At 42.6% G+C, this 20,203-nt stretch overlaps 1 protein-coding gene and 1 pseudogene across 3 annotated transcripts in view; both read left to right on the plus strand.

Annotated features, from left to right (window-relative positions):
• The window catches only part of LOC140916446 (protocadherin beta-16), a 26,206-nt gene extending 19,123 nt beyond the window's left edge, over nucleotides 1–7,083 (plus strand). For 2 of the 3 annotated variants that reach the window (XM_078854040.1, XM_078854039.1), the window contains exon 2: nucleotides 6,073–7,083. In XM_078854040.1, coding sequence (XP_078710166.1) covers nucleotides 6,073–6,192 — 120 coding nt within the window. In that variant the 3' untranslated portion in view covers nucleotides 6,193–7,083. Of the gene's footprint in view, nucleotides 1–51; nucleotides 320–6,072 lie in introns of those variants that run through there. The other variant, XR_013636158.1, reaches the window with a different exon arrangement.
• A 4,675-nt stretch (nucleotides 7,084–11,758) lies between these two features.
• Nucleotides 11,759–14,667, plus strand: LOC144930818 (protocadherin beta-1-like; annotated as a pseudogene).
• Nucleotides 14,668–20,203: the final 5,536 nt, after the last annotated feature.

Genomic DNA, 20,203 nt, shown 5'->3' on the forward strand with positions numbered 1-20,203 from the left:
TTATTTTAGCTGAGCCACAAGGTGGCGATATTAGCAAAGATGGTGCTGAAAATGCAGCTTTTCGGACTCCGTCAGCCCTCAGTGGAAGCTGCACTCAGACTTCTGAATCCAGACGACAACGCCTCTACGCCGGGAACGGGTGACAAAGGATTACAGGGAAAGGGCGGATGGAATAATTACAAATAAAATCAATATTGGAGGACAAATCGTTTACTTTCTAGCACAACATATGAATGACTGCTGGAGCTTTGCAGAGAGGCCTGTGTTTCAGATCTGACCCGGGAATGGCTGGCGAAATGGAGACTCGCTCCAGGAAAAGGCAAGTTGTGTCTTTCTTTCTATGTTTGTGTGTGTCCCTGGTAGCTTGTGAGACGATCCGCTATTCTGTGAGCGAAGAGAAGAAAAGCGGGTCCCTAGTTGCTAATATTGCAAAGGATTTGAAACTGGATGTAGAGAAATTGTCTGGTCGCAGTCTCCGGCTGATTTCTAAAAGCACCAAGCAATATTTTGAGCTGAACACAGGATCCGGGGATGTAATAATAAAGGAGAAGATAGACCGTGAGGATCTGTGTGGACAGAGTGACCCGTGTTTGCTGCAATTTGAAATTGTGTTGGAAAATCCACTGCAGCTGTACCGAATGGAAGTGCAGATAGATGATGTGAATGACAATAACCCTAAATTCTCTAAAAATGAATTCGTTTTAAAAATACCTGAACAGATCCCCATAGACACCCGCTTCCCCGTAGAAAGGGCCCAAGATTCAGACATAGGAACAAACAACATCCAGAGCTACGCAATCAGCGCTAATGAGCACTTCAGCCTGGATGTGCAAACCCGGGGAGACGGCAGTAAATACGCGGAGCTGGTGTTAGAGAAACAATTAGATCGGGAGGAGCAGGCGCAGCTGATGCTGATTCTCACAGCTGCCGATGGGGGCCTGCCACAGAGAACTGGCACAGCCCAAATACGCATTAATGTCCTGGACAGCAACGATAACTTCCCTCAGTTTAGTCAGTCAGTGTACACGGTGCAGTTAATGGAAAATAGTCCTCAGGACACTTTGGTCACTAAGGTTGAAGCTAGTGATTTGGATCAAGGTCCAAATGCAGAAATCACCTATTCATTCGGGCAGGTCCCCGAGCGAGTCCTCAAATTATTTCAGCTCAATCAGTTCACTGGCGAAATCACTGTTTTGGGGATAATTGATTTTGAAGACGCAGAAATGTATGAAGTAGAAGTTCAGGCCACGGATGGTGGGGGGTTTTCTTCGCGCTGCAAAGTCCTGGTGGAGATCGAGGACATGAATGACAACGCCCCGGAAGTGACGCTGACGTCCCTCAGCAGCACCATACCCGAGGACTCCTCCCCTGAGACAGTGGTGGCCCTGTTCAGTGTGAGAGACCGAGACTCCGGGGACAATGGCAGAACGGTCTGCTCCATTCAGGACAATGTCCCATTTGCTTTAAAATCGACTCTGAAGAATTATTACGAGCTTGTTACACAAAAGCCCCTGGACCGAGAGAAAGTGCCTGAGTATAACATAAGCATCACAGCCACAGACCGGGGGACTCCGAGGCTCACCTCAGTGAGGATCATCCGTGTTCAGCTATCGGATATTAATGACAACCCCCCTGTATTTAATGAAAGTTCGTACGTCATGTACCTGAAGGAGAACAACCACCCGGGCCTGTTGATTGGAACTGTCCATGCTGCTGACCTGGACACAGAGCAGAATGCCAAAGTGACATATTCGGCGTTGCCTGGCAACATCGGTGACCTCCCCTTCTCCTCCTCCATCTCCATAAACTCCGAAAACGGGAATGTGTACGCTCTGCAGTCTCTGGATTATGAGCAAACGAGGGATTTCCAGGTTACAGTGAGAGCTGCAGATGGCGGGTCCCCTCCACTGAGCTCTGAAGTCATTGTCCGAGTTGTGATAATTGATGAAAATGACAACGCCCCCTTCATTTTATACCCTCTACAGAACAGCAGCTCCCCCGCTAATGACCTGGTTCCCAGATCGGCGGAGGCGGGTTACCTGGTGACGAAGGTGGTAGCTGTGGATGGAGATTCCGGTCAGAATTCTTGGCTTTCCTACCAGCTGCTCAAGGCTACAGACCCAGGTCTCTTCGCTGTGGGTCTCCAAACCGGGGAAGTAAAAACCAGCAGGCCTATAACGAGCCCAGACTCTGTTAAACAGAAACTTATCGTCCTGGTTAGAGACAACGGAGAGCCGCCCAGATCCACCACCTCGACCCTTAATGTGCTTCTGGTGGATGGGTTTTCAGACGCCTACATGCAGTTACTGGATGTACCACAAGAAGAGGAGCAGCAGGACACATTAACCCTGTATTTAGTCATTTCTTTGTCTTTCGTTTCATTCCTTTTTCTGGTTTGTGTGGTAACAATTATCGCCATCCGGCTATACAAGACAAGGCAGTGCCGAGAGCGGTATGTTCCATCGTCCAGGAACTTTTATTTTGAGCCCAACTTCCCCACAAATCCTGCGGACACAAGCGTCACTGGGACTCTGCCTCAATCTTATTGTTACGAGGTTTGCTTGACAACTGGGTCTGGCACAAGCGAATTTAAATTTCTGAGGCCACTGGCACCGTCTCTACCCGCTGACCCTAGCGTTTCAGAAGGGTCCGTTCTTGACTCTCAGATTAACTCTCAGCTTAAGGAGAAGAAAGAATCTCTGAGAGAGGTGAGTGCCTATTTCACTGCATTTGCATCAATACCTTGCTTGAATATGTTTGTTTCTGCTGCTATGAAAATTAGTTGACTGGAACATTTTAGAAATATTGAGAAATATTTCATTTTCTAGGGAGCTTTTCTGTTTATTGTCCAACGTATTTTTGAAATGTTAGTATGTGCGGGCTAATATAATTGCACAGTAACGCTCTAAATGAGTTTGCCAGACTGGTTCTGATCTTCTTGCGTTCTGTGTGTTCTCTACCAAGAAAGATTTAAACTTGTCAAAAGAATTATTTGGATGTTAATTATCAAGGGCTCATTAACATCAGAATTATCTGATCCTTGTACAATATTCCTAAGGGGACGCCCTGAAGTCTAAAATTTTACAAGGAAATTGAGGCGGTGTTTTTTTTTAGCAGTGTTTTTGCTGAGGTGTGGATTTTAGGACTAATGGCTCAATATGTAGTGAAGGAGATCGGGGAAACAAAGTAAAATAGAAGTATCTAAGGAAAATGTATTCTCCCACAATATGTAAACTACACCTTTGTTTTCCATCAAACCCTTTGCTATGTGAGCAGCAAGCAGTGGCAGAGGTTTCAATGAGGGGGATATGTATTGAAGGAATGGGCAATGATGGCTTAAATCCTGTAACATCATCACCAGTTCGAGCTTCATGAGCTTTTGTACCCATGACAATCAACGTAGATGTTATAAGCCAGTATTATATGCACACTGCTGATGTAGCTGCAGTTAGTGGTATTAGCAGGATTTTTATAGGCAGCAAGTGTTCGGGAAATGGGTGAAGAACGGAACAGAGTCCAGAGTCCCAGGAGAAGCAATTATCTAGAGTAACTAAGGAAATTCACTGTGTACAAGTAATGTCCGATGGATGTGGATGTGTAGAAACACCGCTGGCTAGTACCTTGTCTAACAATGCTGAAAATACAGGGTCCGGTCCTCTGCTGAGGAAATCTCCGACAAGCGCAACTGAGGATGGGGGGAGGCATAATTCAATATAAAGCAGCCGGGCTTGGTACCACTTAGCTCTCTGTTTTTGTGTCGAATGGACGGAAGTGCATAGCCCGTGGGAAGTAATAATAGTATAACTGTTTTGCGTTATGAGATTGAATGTGTTTAATGATTGTAGGAGGCCGTGTCCAAACGCATTCTCCTGACGTTACATTTGTTGGTGGATAATATTTATGTCCTCTCTGGGGTGAACTGTGGCATTGACTCATATTGTACTGTCCCTGAGGCAAAACCCACAGGAAGAGAGGTCCCGAGAGATTCCACTTTCTGGAGTTTGCTACCGATCTTACCCTCAGGTGGAGGGATGTATTAAGGGAGAAAAGGAAGGTATACAAAGAATACAAGGAGTGTGGATCGATAGGGGAAATAAATCTGACTTCTCAGAGGGGATGTTCCCCATGTTCTTCTCTGGCTCTCCACACTCTGTAGCAGCCCCCTCCTCCCCTTTCTCTGCTTTCTCCATGGACAGAGGAAACCCAGAAGCCGAATCTGATGGAATCGTCACCTCCCGCTGGTCTTGCTTGAAGTATTTCTGCTGGTTTGGGAGGGGAGCAGGCATTAGAATTAGCTGTAAAAATGGGGGAACGTGAGGCGAAACTTAATACCCATTATTCTAGCACAGTGGCCAAATTCCATCAATTTCTGCTCTCTTCCACCAGAACAAAGATGAAAGAGCATCTAGCCTTTAGTAAGTACAAAGAACGAAGGTCAAGAATAAGTGTTGCCTTAATTCTGGCTCTTCATTTTCCAGATAATGGATACAACTAAAATGAGGTTTTATGGGCCCGGTGTTTGCAAAGGGTTTACAGACTTTTTTCCCCCACCAAAAAGAGAGAGAGAGAGAGGGGAGGGGGAGAGAGAGAATTACAATAATCAAGCAGTGTTTCAGATAGAGTTTGTCATTCAAGAATAATTTTGTTACACCGGTCCTAACAAATATCTTGAACCTAGGAACTTGCGGTTGTTGTGACTATTAGTAATGGCTAATTGGTGAATTATTATTACTATACATGAATATGTGTATAGATTTTTTTAAAAACCTATAAACAGTCTTTTTTCTCTGTAAAAATGACATTGAGGTTTTAGATATCTTAAATCTACTGCCAAGAATCCTGAATTAATTAAAACAGAGATCTGTGAAAGTAAAATGTACTCCCCAAGACATTTTAGTATAAATGATCATTTCTAATTATTATCTAAAGATAACCTGGAGTTCAACATAATTAATGAATTCTTTGATTATAGTAATTTCTTTTGGGAGAACAGTCTGGATTTGGATACCTAAGATAGAATGGCAAAGTGCTCCAAAAGAAAACCCGCACTTCCCCTTTAGGAGATGTAAACAGCAAATACAAAACTGATATTAAAGACATCAGTATGCCAGCTGGTGTAAATCGACATAGCGCCGCGGAAGTAAATGGTGGTGGAGGAGGGGCAATTGACAGCATCTGAGCATCTGGCACTTGGACAGCCCTGATCATGGAAAAAATCAGCGTTTATGCTGGCACTTTGTCGGGGTTATGCAGCGTTCCTACAGAAAGTATTAACCAACAGTTAATTAGTTCCTATCAAAATAAGTTATTCCTAACTCTTACAAATCTATTTTAAAAAATTAAGACGATCTAGTTGGTTATTATTACTCCTAATGATCCTGGCCTCACATTTTTTAATTGACTCATAATTTTTTAAGCCTACCTTTTTGATGCCCAGCATTAGACACTCAAGCCCTTATTTTTCAGAGTCATGGAGTACCCATCACTCCCATTGAGTTCTGTGGGAGTTCTGGGTACTAAACAGTTCTGAAAACTAGGCCCAAGATGTCTGGAATTGGGCACATACAACCAATGACCACATTTGAACATTTTGGCTTAAACAAACAGCAAGCTAATGATCTTTTTGAATCAGCCACCTAAATTACCATAAAGCTTTTCCAGATTTGTAAGTGTAAACACCTCACAGGGGTGTAAGATGTTCCGGACAGTTTTTGAAAGACAGAAATACAAATAGAAATACAACGAAGTGGATATCGCTGTATTTGGCTAATCAAATTACATTTACTTCTGAATTTTCACACTGTAAAACTTCCCTCCGAGTTGTATAGATACACAGTGCCCTATTTTAGGGTTTCATTAAACATGAGCATTTAAATTATAGGATGTAGGTACAGGCCAGATCCTGCTCCCATTGAAATCAATGGCAAAACTTCCGCTGACTTCAAATAGAACGATATCCCAGCCACAGATCTGTAAGATGAAGCCCTGATTGCATGTCCCTCTGTGCACACGAATGCCTGCGTTCTTCGTAACAGCCGATAATGACGCCACATCATTCTATATTGTTTGCAGGGCAGAGCTTCTGTCTCTGAAGACTCCATATCCAGATCTTCAGGCGCAGGCTGTATTGTTAACAAGGTGACAGGGATAAATGGGAACAGTAGTCAAAACGGTTGGCTTTCCTACCAATAGATGAGAAAAACCAGCTCTGCTTTGTTCAACTATCAGACATCATAAAGGAGCAATGAGAATCAAGAGGCTTATCGCCCTCCAAGAAACTTTCAAGAAGGTACAGGCCCTTTCTGTAAGAGAGCAAGGATATGTATTTCTATATTATGTAATTCTTTATTCCTGGTTTTTCACGTAGACCTTTGCGTTTATGGTATGACTATTGAAGAAGAGAAGGAGCTCCTATAGCATGCTTGCTTTGCAGATTCCACCTAGCCCTTAGTGTATTATTTTTAGAGTTTGACAACGTCTACTTTATCTAGATATAAAGGAAACATAATAAGTCAAACCTAAGCTTTAACAGTAATTTATCATAAACCACCTTCCCCATGATTCTCCCTTATGGAGATGATTATGTAATAGTGTGTTGATTTTCCGAAACCTCTTTTCAGTGTACAAGTTTAATGTTCAATGAAAATTAAGAATAAATTTCACTTACAAAGTAATTATGTATTAACAAATAGAAGCTGGTTAAATTAAAGCTGCTTCGCCGCAATGTACATTGCATATTTAGTCGGGAGGTTGAGCTTTGTGTATATTGTAAAATGTGTATTTTCAAAATTGTAGTCTTTTTTTCTAACCATATGAAACTGAAACTAATAGTTATAACTCATTTTGAGATCCTTGGTTAAAAGATACTGTAGAAGTGACGAGTAATATTGCATTAGTCGAACGTTAGTAAAATAGGTTAAAAGTGATACAGTAAACTTTAAACATTTTGTAGTGTGTAATGAGTTAAGATAAATCTCTTTCCTTCTGTCTTCATTTAATTTCATTACCGAATATAATATTTCAGATAAAGGGAACATGGTGTAATTTTCCACGTTGTTTACAAGATTTTAAAAATCGAGTTTCTGGTGACCATAACACTAATAAAAACAATTGTTAAAATGGATTTAGATTGACTTTTTTATCCGTTGATTCTAACGATTGGTAGCTGTGCTGCGAGATCAGATTCTGTGAAGCAAAGTCATCAGGGGACATGTTCTTAAAGCACCGATTTCTAATGACATGTTCTGGGGTTTGGTGGATGGACTGTCCCTCCAGAACGTGAGGGCTTGTGCACCGTGTATGCAGGAAGGATGGCTATGAAATCTGATCCCATTGCTGGCAGGAAGAGAGTGTGGGAAAGTACAGACCTGTTTAAACATGCCCTCTTTTACATGAATGAGTCGCTCCCAGGCAGCAGAGGAAATGCAGCTCCCATTGAAGTCAGGCATTGAAGTTGGTTCCGTCTACAAATCTTTATTAGGTGGGAGAAGTCGGGGAAATTTCTTCTAACATTTAACTAAAACATAAAAGGAGTGAAAAATATATCAGACAAATGAATACCTGGGCCAATGTTTTTAAAAACTGGAGTTAAAAGGTGGGTTCTTAAATCCCCATACTGACACCTAAATAACGACCTAATTTTCCAAAGTGCTGAGCGTCCAGCACCTTCCATCGAAATCAGTGTCATTGAGCCTGTTCAGCACTTTGAAACACTAGACCAGTCTTTTGTAGGTGCCTAAATATGGTTCAAGAACCATCACTTCTGAAAATCTTGAACCCCTTTACAAAACTGGACTGCAAGAGCCCCTCCACTTTTCCAGTGCCGAACTTCAAATATGAGGGGAGGAGAATTTATTTATTTATTTACTTGTTTGCGTCTGCACTCAATAGATCTGTCATATTTTAGGGAGAATCCAGTACCTATAAACTATTAGCTGGGTATTCCCAGGGCCCAAGGACATTTAACCTATGTGGCACTATTTCTACTATTGTGGGTGGCCTCTGGCAGTGTTTTAGTGCAGAGTTCCTTTTTGGGCATATAGCAGAAGTTTGTCGTCTTAAAATTATTAATTATTATAACAACCACTTCTAACTGGTAGAGCAGTCAGCAACTTCTCCCAATAACGTACCAAAGATCTAGACATAGGATTCCTTCCTTATTGTGCGCCTCCATTCAAACCTAGATGTAATTGTCACCCTTGACGTCATCTACGGTGTTTGCGCTCTTTCTGCTTTCCCATTTCTTTCTTGGAACCTATGCTGCTCAGCTGGTTTTAGATTCCTGGTACTCCTAGTAGTAAATTTCCCAACCTTGTATCTTCGCAGAGCATAGGTTCTAGCTGCCTCATTCGGGGATCCCACTTCTAGCTGACGTTCTTCCATATTTTCTGGATTCTTATTATACGTTACTGTCCTTTATTCAGGAACGTTCAGTCTTTGGGAAATAGTCATAGCAATTTCCCCATACTTCCTGCTATGACTACGGAATTAGGGTCCGATGGCCCTCCATCGAAGTGAAAGGGATTTCTCCACTGACTTCAGTGGGAGCAGGAATGTATTTACTCAGAACGCTGGAAAATGCGATCAGGTTAGGGTTTAACATGAGATACACACATGTAAGGAACCGTGTATTTTCAACATGCTATCACCGATTAAATAGAGCCTAGAAACACGGGACATGATTCATCCGAAGACGGTGAAGTCATTGTTAGACTCTGTCATGGCAGAAATAGTCTGAAAAGCTGAGCAACTGCAATTGTGACTATCCCAGTATTGAATCGTTCTCTGCCTGAGCTCATGGCTGCTTTGTCCCACCATCAGACACCACGTATTGGAAGACGGGAGAGAGAATTTTCTCCATTCATTAGCACTTTCCTTTTAAGACAGTTGTTAAATGATTGACATCTGATGGAACAGAAAAAACTATCAAACTATTAAGTTGCCAACATATTTCTAAATTCTGTTAATTTTCCTAAAGGTAATGGAAGCTCCAAACTCAGGGGCGCCATTTCAGATTTTGGTTGGGGGGGAGGGGATTTTAACAGTGATTCCAGGGGCTACTTAGGCACCTGAAAACTCCAGTTTTTTGGCAGATAGGAGCACTGTATCTTATTCCTATACAAAAGAAAGAAAAATACATATTAGACCCACTCAGCTCTAATACTAACATGTTCTGACATCTTGGGAAAGTAACTTAAGGGATCTGGGGCAAAAATTGGGGATTGGTCCTGCTTTGAGCAGGGGGTTGGACTAGATGACCTCCTGAGGTCCCTTCCAACCCTGATATTCTATGATTCTATGACCTGGTTAGATTTAAAATGTTTAATGTGGATTTTTAAGAGCAGGTTGGACAAACACCTGTCAGGGATGGTCCAGATAATACTTAGTCCTGCCTTGAGTGTAGGGGACTGGACAAGATGACCTCTCGAGGTCCCTTCCAGTTCTACGATTTTATGATTCTTTATTATGATCATCTTTAAAATTCGCTTGGATCTGAAAGCAAAGGTGTTGTTTGAGACGTTAGGTGGCGCTGTTACCAAAGGTGGCGCCGAAAGAGCGCTACGGAGTAAGGGTATCAAGACGGTGTTAGGAAGAATCGCCATGACAGGGAGCATCCCCGGGATAAAAGACGAATTGTCCTTCTCTGAAGAAAGATAATTAGGTTTCTATCTAAAACCGAATTGTTTTACCCCGCAGATATACTGTAAATCAAACTATTGCTCAGGTACCGCAGGACCTATTTTTAGGTATCAGAGCTGCTGTATGGAAAGCGCTGTGTCTTAGATCTGACTCAGGAGTGGCTGGCAGGATGGGGAACCACATCAGAAAAAGGCAACTTCTGTCTTTCTTTCTGTATCTTTGCTCGTCCGGAGCGCTGTGTGAGGCGATCCGCTATTCCGTGCCTGAAGAACAGGACATCAGGTCCGTAGTTGCTAACGTTGCAAAGGATTTGGAATTGGATGTAGGGAAACTGCTCGCAGGGCCCGGTTGATTTCACAAAGTAGCAAAAAGTATTTTCAACTCATCACCGGCTGGGAAATGATAATAAAGGAGAAAACAGACGGTGAGCATCTGTGCGGACAGACTGGCATGTGTTTACTGCAGTTCGAAGTTGTATTGGAAAATCCAGTGCAGTTGCATCGCTTTGAGGTGCAGGTAGAGGATATGAAAGAAAGAATTTATGTTTGAAATTCCAGAACTGACCCAGAAAAACACCCGCTTTCCCCTGGAAAACAAATGCCATCCAGAACTACGCGATCAGCCCCAATGAACATTTCCGGCTGGATGTGCAAGCTAGGGGAGACAGTAGTAAATATGCTGAACTGGTATTAGAAAAAACATTAGATCGGGAGGAGCAGCCAGAATTTAATTTGCTTCTCATAGCTTCTGACTGCGGGGAGGAGGGGCGTTCACCAGAGGACTGGCACAGCTCACATACGAGTTATTGTTCTGGGTATCAGTGATAACACCCCTGGCTTTAGTCAGTTCCTGTACAAAGTACGATCTTTGTATGATCTTCTCCTTTATTCTCCGAAGAAGGAAATATTTTAAAAGGCCAACATTTGAGTTGTCATCGGGTATCTGTGCGCTAACTCTTCACTGAGATGAATGGGGCAGTTCACAACACTCTCACATCTATTATTTCAGCTTCTCTTCAGACTTGCATAGACATCTCTGTATCTGGTACACTGAGTTCATACATTTTAGGTTTTCTTTGAAACTATAACTGCTAGAGATTTGCTGATTCTTAAAGGAAATCTGAGATTCTGAAGAACAAGATAGCAGCCTGAGAAAGATACCGCTATGCCTTGATGCTACGTATGGGTCCCGTCCCAACTTTGTAATGAATGGGGAAGTGATTATTTGTTCTAGAGCCATTTCAAGGGATCTCCCTGATGGATAGGCTGCTTCTGCCGTATCAGTCGAGATATTGCAAAGCAGACACAAATACTAACCCCCGCAAATGCAGAGCCGTGGGCCTGGCTTAAGAAGTGTATAACTATCTACCCCGAATTGAATTTAGATTCTAGGAAAATATAGAAAATATTTAGATAAAGGAAAACTGTCCACAGGATAAAGTAGTGATTTCAGATAAAATCCCTAACTAATATTAAGAGTTTAGATCTAAGCATGTAATTTTTAAAAAAATGAGTCGTTCAAATACATAATGGAACGCATTTGGCATCGTACAGGTCAATATCTGGGAATGGCTAAGGGAAGTTTCTTAGGCGTATTGGACCAAATTTATTCCGGCTGTAACCTCATTGAGGTCAATGGAGTTATACAAGGGATAAATCTATAACGAAAACAAAAAATGTATATTTTATTTGCTTCATTTACCCCTCCCACTTGAAATCAATATGGCGGAGAAAGTACCTCAAAGAGAAACGTTCAAATTAATCGCTTTTTACAATAAATCATGCAGAAATCGAGCCTCTGGTTAATCTTTTTAATATCATAAGGCTACTCATATTTACTTGTTTCGAATTTACTTGTTTCGAATAGAATTCATTATTCTATTTCAGTTTTCATTAAATATTTTATTGCGGTTATGTTTGCAAAAGGTTTTGACGATATGAAATGTATAAACCGTTTTACATTGAAAAATATCTTAGTAATTTTTAATGCAGACGCTTGGTGTCGCTGCTCACCACAAAGGCGAAGAAAAAACTGAGGCTCCAGACGACTCCATTACTCGCCGAGCAAGCGTCCCTCTGCCAAGCAGGGAAGCAGACCACAATAATGCGTAGCCCGGAATGTGAACTGCACTGTTCTGAAAGATCTTCAGGTGGAGCCGGGTTTTGGCAAAGATTCTTGCCCGTAAGCGCGACTAGGGGACGCTGACATATATTTAAAGAGAGAACAGGTATCTGTAGAAGAGATTCGGATACTAGGAAACGTGAGGATGAGAAATAGTGAGGAAGGCCTGACAAGGCAGGTTCTGTCTCTGATCCTTTTTCTCTGTGTGCCGGAGGTGAGAACTGAAACGCTTCGCTATGCTGTGACTGAAGAAACCGGAAGCGGGTCGTTCGTGGCGAATATTGCAAAGGATTTGGGGCTGGAAGCCGAAAAACTGTCCGCTCGGCAGGCCCGGATTATTTTTGAAGGGGAAAAACAGTATTTCCAGCTAGACCGCAGCACCGGGGATTTGTTTATACAAGAAAAAATAGATCGAGAGGAGCTCTGCGGGCAGATCTACCCCTGCCTGGTGCATTTTGAGATATCGCTGCAGAGTCCGCTACAGTCCTACGGAGCTGAGGTAAGCGTTTATGATATCAATGATCATTCCCCAGTGTTCTTAAATAATGGATTTATTCTAAAGATCTCGGAAAGTACTATGCCTGGAAATCGTTTTTTTACTGGAGAGTGCCCAGGATTTAGATGTGAGCAACAACAGTCTCCAGCATTACAGCATAAGCTCTAATGACTATATTCAGATTTATACTCGGGATCGTAGTGACGGCAGAAAGTACGCAGAGCTGGTGCTGGATAAACCCCTGGACCAGGAGAAGTCGGAGATTAGTTTCACACTCACAGCTATCGATGGTGGTTCCAAACCGCGGTCGGGTACAGCCCGAATTGGAGTTATGGTTCTGGATATAAACGACAATAATCCGGTATTTTCTCGGCTTCTTTATAAAGTCCAGATTTTGGAAAATAGACCTGAAGATTATTTGTTAGCTACAGTCTCTGCTACCGATTTAGACGAAGGAATTAATGGGGAAATATCCTATTCTATTATTCAAAATTCAGAGGAAAATCGCCAAACTTTTAAAATAAATCCCCTCACCGGGCAAATTCGACTCAAGCAGCCACTAGATTTTGAAGACAGAGAAAACTATGAGATAGACATACAGGGCATAGATGGCAGGGGTCTGTCTGCACACTGCAAAGTCCTGGTGGAATTGCTGGATATGAATGACAATGCTCCGGAGGTGACCATAACATCCCTCACCAGCCCTATCCCCGAGAACTCCCAGCCGGCGAGAGTGATGGCTCTGTTCAGTGTCAGGGACCGGGACTCCGGCGATAATGGGAAAACGGTCTGCTCCATAGAAGACTAGCTCCCTTTTACTGTCAGAAAAGTATAAAAAACTTCCTTCTCTCTGGTGCCTGAAAGCTCACTGGATCGTGAGAGACTGTCGGAGTACAACATAACAATCACTGCTCAGGATTTGGGATCTCCCAGTCTCGCTACTGCTGTGACAATCACAGTGGAAATATCAGATATTAATGACAATTCTCCCATGTTTAATGAAGCGTCATATACTATGTATACAAGAGAAAACAACGGGCCAGGGATAAAGATTGGTAAAGTCAGTGCTATCGATTCTGACTCAGAGCAGAATGCCAAAGTGACATATTCTCTATTGCCTGCTGAGGTAGGTGGCCTTCCGCTTCTCTCCTATATCTCCATAAACTCGGAAAATGGGAATGTGTACGCTCTGAGATCCATGGATTATGAACAGATAAGAGAGTTCCAGGTCACAGTGAGAGCTGCAGATGGCGGGTCCCCTCCACTGAGTTCTGAAGTCATTATTTGAGTTGTGATAATTGATGAAAATGACAACGCCCCCTTCATTTTATACCATCTGCAGAACAGCAGCTCCCCCGCTAATGACCTGGTTCCCAGATCGGCGGAGGCGGGTTACCTGGTGACGAAGGTGGTGGCTGTGGATGGGGATTTCGGTCAGAATTCTTGGCTTTCCTACCAGCTGCTCAAGGCCACAGACCCAAGTCTCTTCACTGTGGTTCCCAAAATGGTGAAATAAGGACCACTAGGCCATTAAATGAACGAGACAGCTTCAAGCAGAAACTTCTTATCCTGACTAAAGATAACGGAGAACCATCCCTATCAACCACAGCGACGCTAAATTTTCTTGTGGTGGATGGATTTTCAGACACATATATGCAGATTTTTGAGATACCCAACGAAGAAGAGAAGGACAGCACAATGACTACGTATTTAGTGATAGCGTTGGCTATGCTTTCATTCATTTTTTTTATTTTCGAAAATATTTGTAATTATTAAGGGATGTAAAAGGCGAAATTTTAGTGAAAAATATAACTCGGCTTGTGACAATTTTTATGGCGCTAACGGCTCCCCCAGTAATTTAGTAGATGCCAGTGAAACCGGAATCCTATCCCAGCCTTGTCATTATGAAGTCTGTTTGACCAACGGATCGAGTAACAGCGAGTTTAAGTTTCTCAGACCAATAAACCCTAGTTTTCTTTCTCAGAATTCTGAAATAGACAAGGTCAGAGACAATGATTTTCTTAATAGTTCCCATGTGGGTAGTCAGATAGAATCAATGAGTCAGGACAGCATATCTGCTTGTGTTGATTAATATTTAATTTTCCAGACTTGCTTTGATGCTTGTTAGTAAGAGTTTAACAGAATTTTAAACAATTTGAGTGTACATAGTAATAATGTAGCCATATGTATCCCTACTATTCAATCTTCAGGCCCTTGCCTTGTGCTTTAATTATGAATATTCCTCTTCTCATAGAAATCCATTGATGATAATGATGGATAGCGATGTCCTTGTGTGTACAGATATTGTTTTAGATTATTGATTTTTGGTTAAATTTTCGAGAGCGACAGAAATGCCTAAGTATCAAAGGGGTAGCCGTGTTAGTCTGGATCTGTAAAAGCTGCAAAGAGTCCTGTGGCACCTTATAGACTAACAGACATATTGGAGCATAAGCTTTCCTGGGTGAATACCCACTTCGTCGGATGCACGAAGTGGGATTCACCCAGGAAAGCTTATGCTCCAATACGTCTGTTAGTCTACAAGGTGCCACAAGACTCTTTGCCAGAAATGCCTAAATCACTTTTGAAAATGGAACTTCGTCCTAAATCACTTAGTCACTTTTGAAAATTTTACCCTTTGTTGCGAAACTGTAGTATTGTGTGGGATGAAGAACATGTAACTCTCTCAGCTCCACTGAAATCTCAATAAAATTATCCTACTTTGAACTCTGCTTGATCAGGTTCATGAAATATAGTTAGGAGGTCACTTAGTTCCATGCATTAACATGTAATGCAACATACGTGTAAAATTTTGTCACGTAGAAAAAGTTGAGGCAAAATCCCGACTGATTTCTTTTAGGACTGGAATGTAGGGATCGCTATTAGCTGGAAAGACTTGAAGTGCCATTGCTTAGCTTATCCGCCGGCATTGTGGAAGTCATGGAACAACACTGTTCATAGAAAAGGAGTGGCACCTTAGAGACTAACCAATTTATTTGAGCATAAGCTTTCCTGAGCTACAGCTCACTTCATCGGGTGCTGTAGCTCACGAAAGCTTATGCTCAAATAAATTGATTAGTCTCTAAGGTGCCACAAGTACTCCTTTTCTTTTTGCGAATACAGACTAACACGGCTGTTACTCTGAAAACTGTTCATAGAGTACCTCAGATATAGAATGTATCGTATATATCTGGAGCAAAATTTTCCAGATGGGGCCTAAACACAGGCAAGCAAACGTATATTTAGGCACCCGAGTAAAAGTAGCCTTTTTCTTCTGGGCTTCCATTTTCTTCAATGGGAGTTGTAGGAACCTATAACTTGGAAAGTTAGACCACACCTCTAAGGTTTAAACACTGATTTTGCAGACCGTTACCCTCGCCTTTAATTTCTCCATTGACGGTTGAGCTCACAACCACATTTGGAAACCCTTACAAATTTCCTCATATTATTTCGGTTAAAAACAAATCTGACCTTTAACATATGTTCTTCGATATGGGTCATACCCCTAACATGTCTATAGTCACACCAGAGGTATGACCCTTTCCAGGCTTAGCTGTGGTCTTCACAATTATTCACTTTTTACATGGTTCACCAAACCCTGTGGGAGACTTATCCTCCAGATGTTTCTGGCTAATATCATGGTCACTGTCCACCGGCATTTTTAGCACTGAAATGGTGGCATATCATCCCAACAGTCATATCTTGTGTGTGTGTTCATCTCTTGGTTAAACTTTGTAGTTGGTTACATCATTATTCACTCAAATTAACCGTCTCTGTGTTAAATTAGCACATATCAGGAATAAGATTAAGCGATTTGAAGTGAAATAGCTGGAGTGTATTGTGACTGCATGTTCTGTTCCCTAAACTCAATAAAATCTATATTTGCCCTGCTTCAAGTTAATAAGACCACTACTTCTCGCTCGCTGTTTGTTGCTTAATTATGCGGATGCTTCTACTCGATATTTTTAGGGAATTATACATAGTTACCACTACTTCCCTGTTTTTTATTTTCTCTTTGCTCTGGACCTTTCTTGTTGGGGCTGACTTTCCAACCTGTGTTCATTTTGTGCTTTCCTTTGAACGCTCCAATTGATGTTTAATAAAAACAAAACAAAAAACAAAAACCCCCACAATGACCAAAAATGGATATCTGAAGTCTAAGCAGGGCTGAAAACCCTTACGGATGAAAATCCCGTGAATACTAACAGTATGGCACTTGCTCTATGTGAGTTCACATTATAAAGATGTGGACTGAGACTAAAGTTAATTCCTACTCTAACCAGATAGTTTTCGCTACGATGGCTAAGATCATCCCATTTAATACTCTAATTAGATTGTTCTTCTTACCATAACCACGTTATATTTATTTTTGCTTAATACCCAATTATTGATTTTTCTCCAGTTTATGAAGTTGTACTATGTACTCCAAAGTAGATAGGATTATGCTTAGTTGTATATTATTCACACATTTTAAAAAATTTTTATTTACTCTTCACTTTTTCCTCCACTTCTTTCTTGAATACTATCAGAACCAGAATGCACTATGTGTAGCTCACTCAAGGAGTACTCCTAGCCTGATAGTGAGCTATAAATAATTCTCTTGTGTATTCGATTATTTAAAGCGAGTCGTGACTCCCGATGGGCCACATACCCGTAGTTTATCTATAGGAATATGGAGTGGAACTCTATTAGGCACCAGATTCAATAGACTGACCATAGTGCATTAACCTGATCCTGCTACCCTGACTTCACACGACCATTCCTTCTATGGACTTTAAAGGGCCTGGTGGAGGCAGTGTTGAGGACCCAGAGCACATGTGGATGTCATTGCTCAGCAGCACTGCGTCATTCACACAAGAAAGTGCACAATGAGATAAATGCTTCTTCAGTGGTGGCAGAGTATCACATTGTTTTCACTGAGTGTATTAGACGTTCTAATAATAATGCTGTAATCCGATAAATGTATGACGGGGGGGGGGGAATTTAGGCAACAAAAACAAAGTCATTTTAATTAAAGCATTTGTTCTGGTCTTTATCGTACCAAATGGTGACACATGTAGGAAATGGGGGACAGTAAAATGATTACTATAACTTCAGAAACTCATTTATTAAAATCATGTCAAGTGATGCCACTCAGAAAGGTTCAAATAATAATAATTGTATCTCCCTTCTTGGAATTTCATTTGAAATCAGTTGGAATACTAGAATCGTAGACATATAGGACTAGAAGTGACCTTGAAAAATCATGAAGGCCAACCCCCTGCACTGTGGCAGGACCAAGTAAACCTAGATCTAGACCAGGGGTGGGCAAACTTTTGCCACATCGGGGGAATAGCAATTGTATGGAGGGCCATGAATGCTCACAAAATTGGGGTTGGGGTGCGGGGGGGGGTGTGTGGGATCTGGGGTGGGGCTGCGGTTTAGGAGTTTGGGGTGTAGAAGAGTGCTCTGGGCTGGGACCCAGGGGTTCAGAGCGTGGGAGGGGGATCGGGGTGAGGCAAGGGTGCGGGAAGAGGTTCAGCTTCTGGCTGGGGGTAGGAGCTCTGGGATGGGGCTGTGGATGAGGTGTTTGGGGTGCAGGAGGGTGCTCTGGCCTGGGATCCAGGGGTTTGGAGAGCGGGAGGGGGATCAGGGCTGGGGCAGGGGGTTGGGGCATGAGGAGAGGCTCAGGGGTGTGGCCTCCAATCCAGTGCCCCCTGGAGTGGGGCTGAGCCATGGATCCAGCGCCATGGCGGAGCAGGCCACACCACACAGCTCGGCCCCTGACCCAGCTGGAGCACCTGAGTGGGACCGAGCTGGCTGGTGCGGCCCCCAACCCAGCTTCCCAGCCAGAGCACCGGAGTAGGGCCAAGCTGTATGGTGCAGCTCTAACCCGACCCTGTGCCCCGGACAGAGCGGTGTCGCACCAGGCAGCTCGGCCCCGGACCCAGCTTCACGGATGGAATGCCGGAGTGGGGCCGAGCTGCGTAGTGTGGCCCCGACCCAGCACCCCGGTCAGAGTGGGGATGAGCCACTTTTGGTGTGGCTTGGGCCAGCTTAAAAGGGATTGCAGGCCGGATCCAGCCCATGGGCCATAGTTTGCCCATCTCTGACCTAGACCATTCCTGATGAGTGTTTTTCCATCCTCTTCTTAAAAACCTCCAGTGACAGTATTCTACAACCTCCCTTGGAAGTCTGTCCAGGAGCATAACTACCCTTGTAGTTTTCCTAATATCTAAACTTAATCTGTCTTACTACAAATTAAGTCCATTACCTCTTGTCCTATCTTCAGTGGATATGGAGAACAATCGATCACAGTCCTCTTTATAAGAGCCAATAACATATTTGAAGACTGTTATCAGGACCCACCTCAGTCTTCTTTTCTCAACCTGCCCAGCTTCTTTAACCTTTCCTCATAGGTCAGGTTTTCTAAACCTTTTGTCATATTTGTTTCTTTCCACTGGACTCTCTCCAACTTGTCCACATCGCTCATAAAGTGTGAGGCCCAGAACTGGATGTAATACTCCAGCTGAGATCTCACCAGTACCAAGCAGAGCAGGACAGTTACCTCCCATGTCTTAGATACAACACACCTGCTATTACACACCATAATGATATTAGTTTTTTTTCCCCAGAAAGGCATCACAGTGTTGACTCATATGCAATTTGTGATCCACGAAAACCTCCAAATCCTTTTCAGCAGTTTTACCATCTAACCAGTTATTCCCATTTTGCAGTTGGGCCAGGTATAGCGCCCCCGTCCAGGGAAGTGAGCTGCAGCCTAACCAAGAATTAACAAAAGCTTCAAAATACATTTTGAATAATTTTTATATATATATATATATATATATATACACACAGATTTAAGGACAATTTGTGATTTTATTTAAATGTAACAATTCACTCTCTCCAAAAGAAAAGTGCAATGCCAGCAAGTTTGAAGAATGTAATGCAGAATGAGTCTCTTGGTATAGCTAATAGTGCCTCAAGAAGTTGCCTTGTTAACATGGCATTTTACATCCCTACTTCTGTAAGGGCCTTGATGTGGTAACCACTGCTTGGTGAGGCAGTGTCAGGATTGTAGCAATTAAGCCCAAGCTACATGGAGGATGCAGGGGCTGGGAATGGGGCATGCAGCCTGTGCCTCCCCAGCCTTCTCCTCCTTGAGGCAGGCCCTATGCTGGTTCATGAACGGCTGCCCAGGCCCAAGCCTGCCTGATGCTATGCCCTCAGCGCGGACCCAGGTAGCAGTGGCAGTGGTGGTGGCTCCAGCTCCAGGGTCCCACTGCTGCTTCTTCTTTACTAAAAATAAGGTAAGTTTTTAACAGCTATTAAATTATACATTGTGCAGGAATGGAAATGACTACTTTGTGATTTGTTCCTCACCTGTCCAAAAAGTCACCCTGAGTGACACAGCACAAATCTGTGCCATTGTCCTCGAGTGGCGCATTTGATTTTTCCTTCCTAAAGGAGGTACTTTGCATTTGTCTTTATTGAATTTGATTTTGTTGATTTCAGAACAATTCTCCATTTTTTCACTGTCCTTTAGAATTCTAATCCTGTCCTTCAAAGTGCTTGCAATCCTTCCCATCTTGGTGTCATCCATATTTTTAAGGAAGTTAAGTGTATTTTTAAGGAAGTTACATTTTAGCTGACATCAGAGCTCCAAAAACAGCAACACTGACAGCAGTAACAATACTTCACAGCACTAACAACACTGGGAAGGACAAACTGGCTCCAAAAGCAATTTTCCAGACATACTATAAGGCTATTTTATTTTACTGTTTGTTTAATGCGGGCAACTGAGCCATATGGAGTACAAGATAACCTCCCCCACAGATTTTACAGTCGAAGAAACAGTGACCAGACCTTTAGATATTCTGGGAAGCCTCAAGTCACATTAATATCGAGGAGAATTTTGGCTGCTTTGCACCTCTGAGTTTTCGGATTAGGCACTATTTGAAAAAAATA

This window comes from Lepidochelys kempii, chromosome 8, assembly GCF_965140285.1.
Source record: "Lepidochelys kempii isolate rLepKem1 chromosome 8, rLepKem1.hap1, whole genome shotgun sequence".
Classification (NCBI taxonomy): domain Eukaryota; kingdom Metazoa; phylum Chordata; order Testudines; family Cheloniidae; genus Lepidochelys; species Lepidochelys kempii.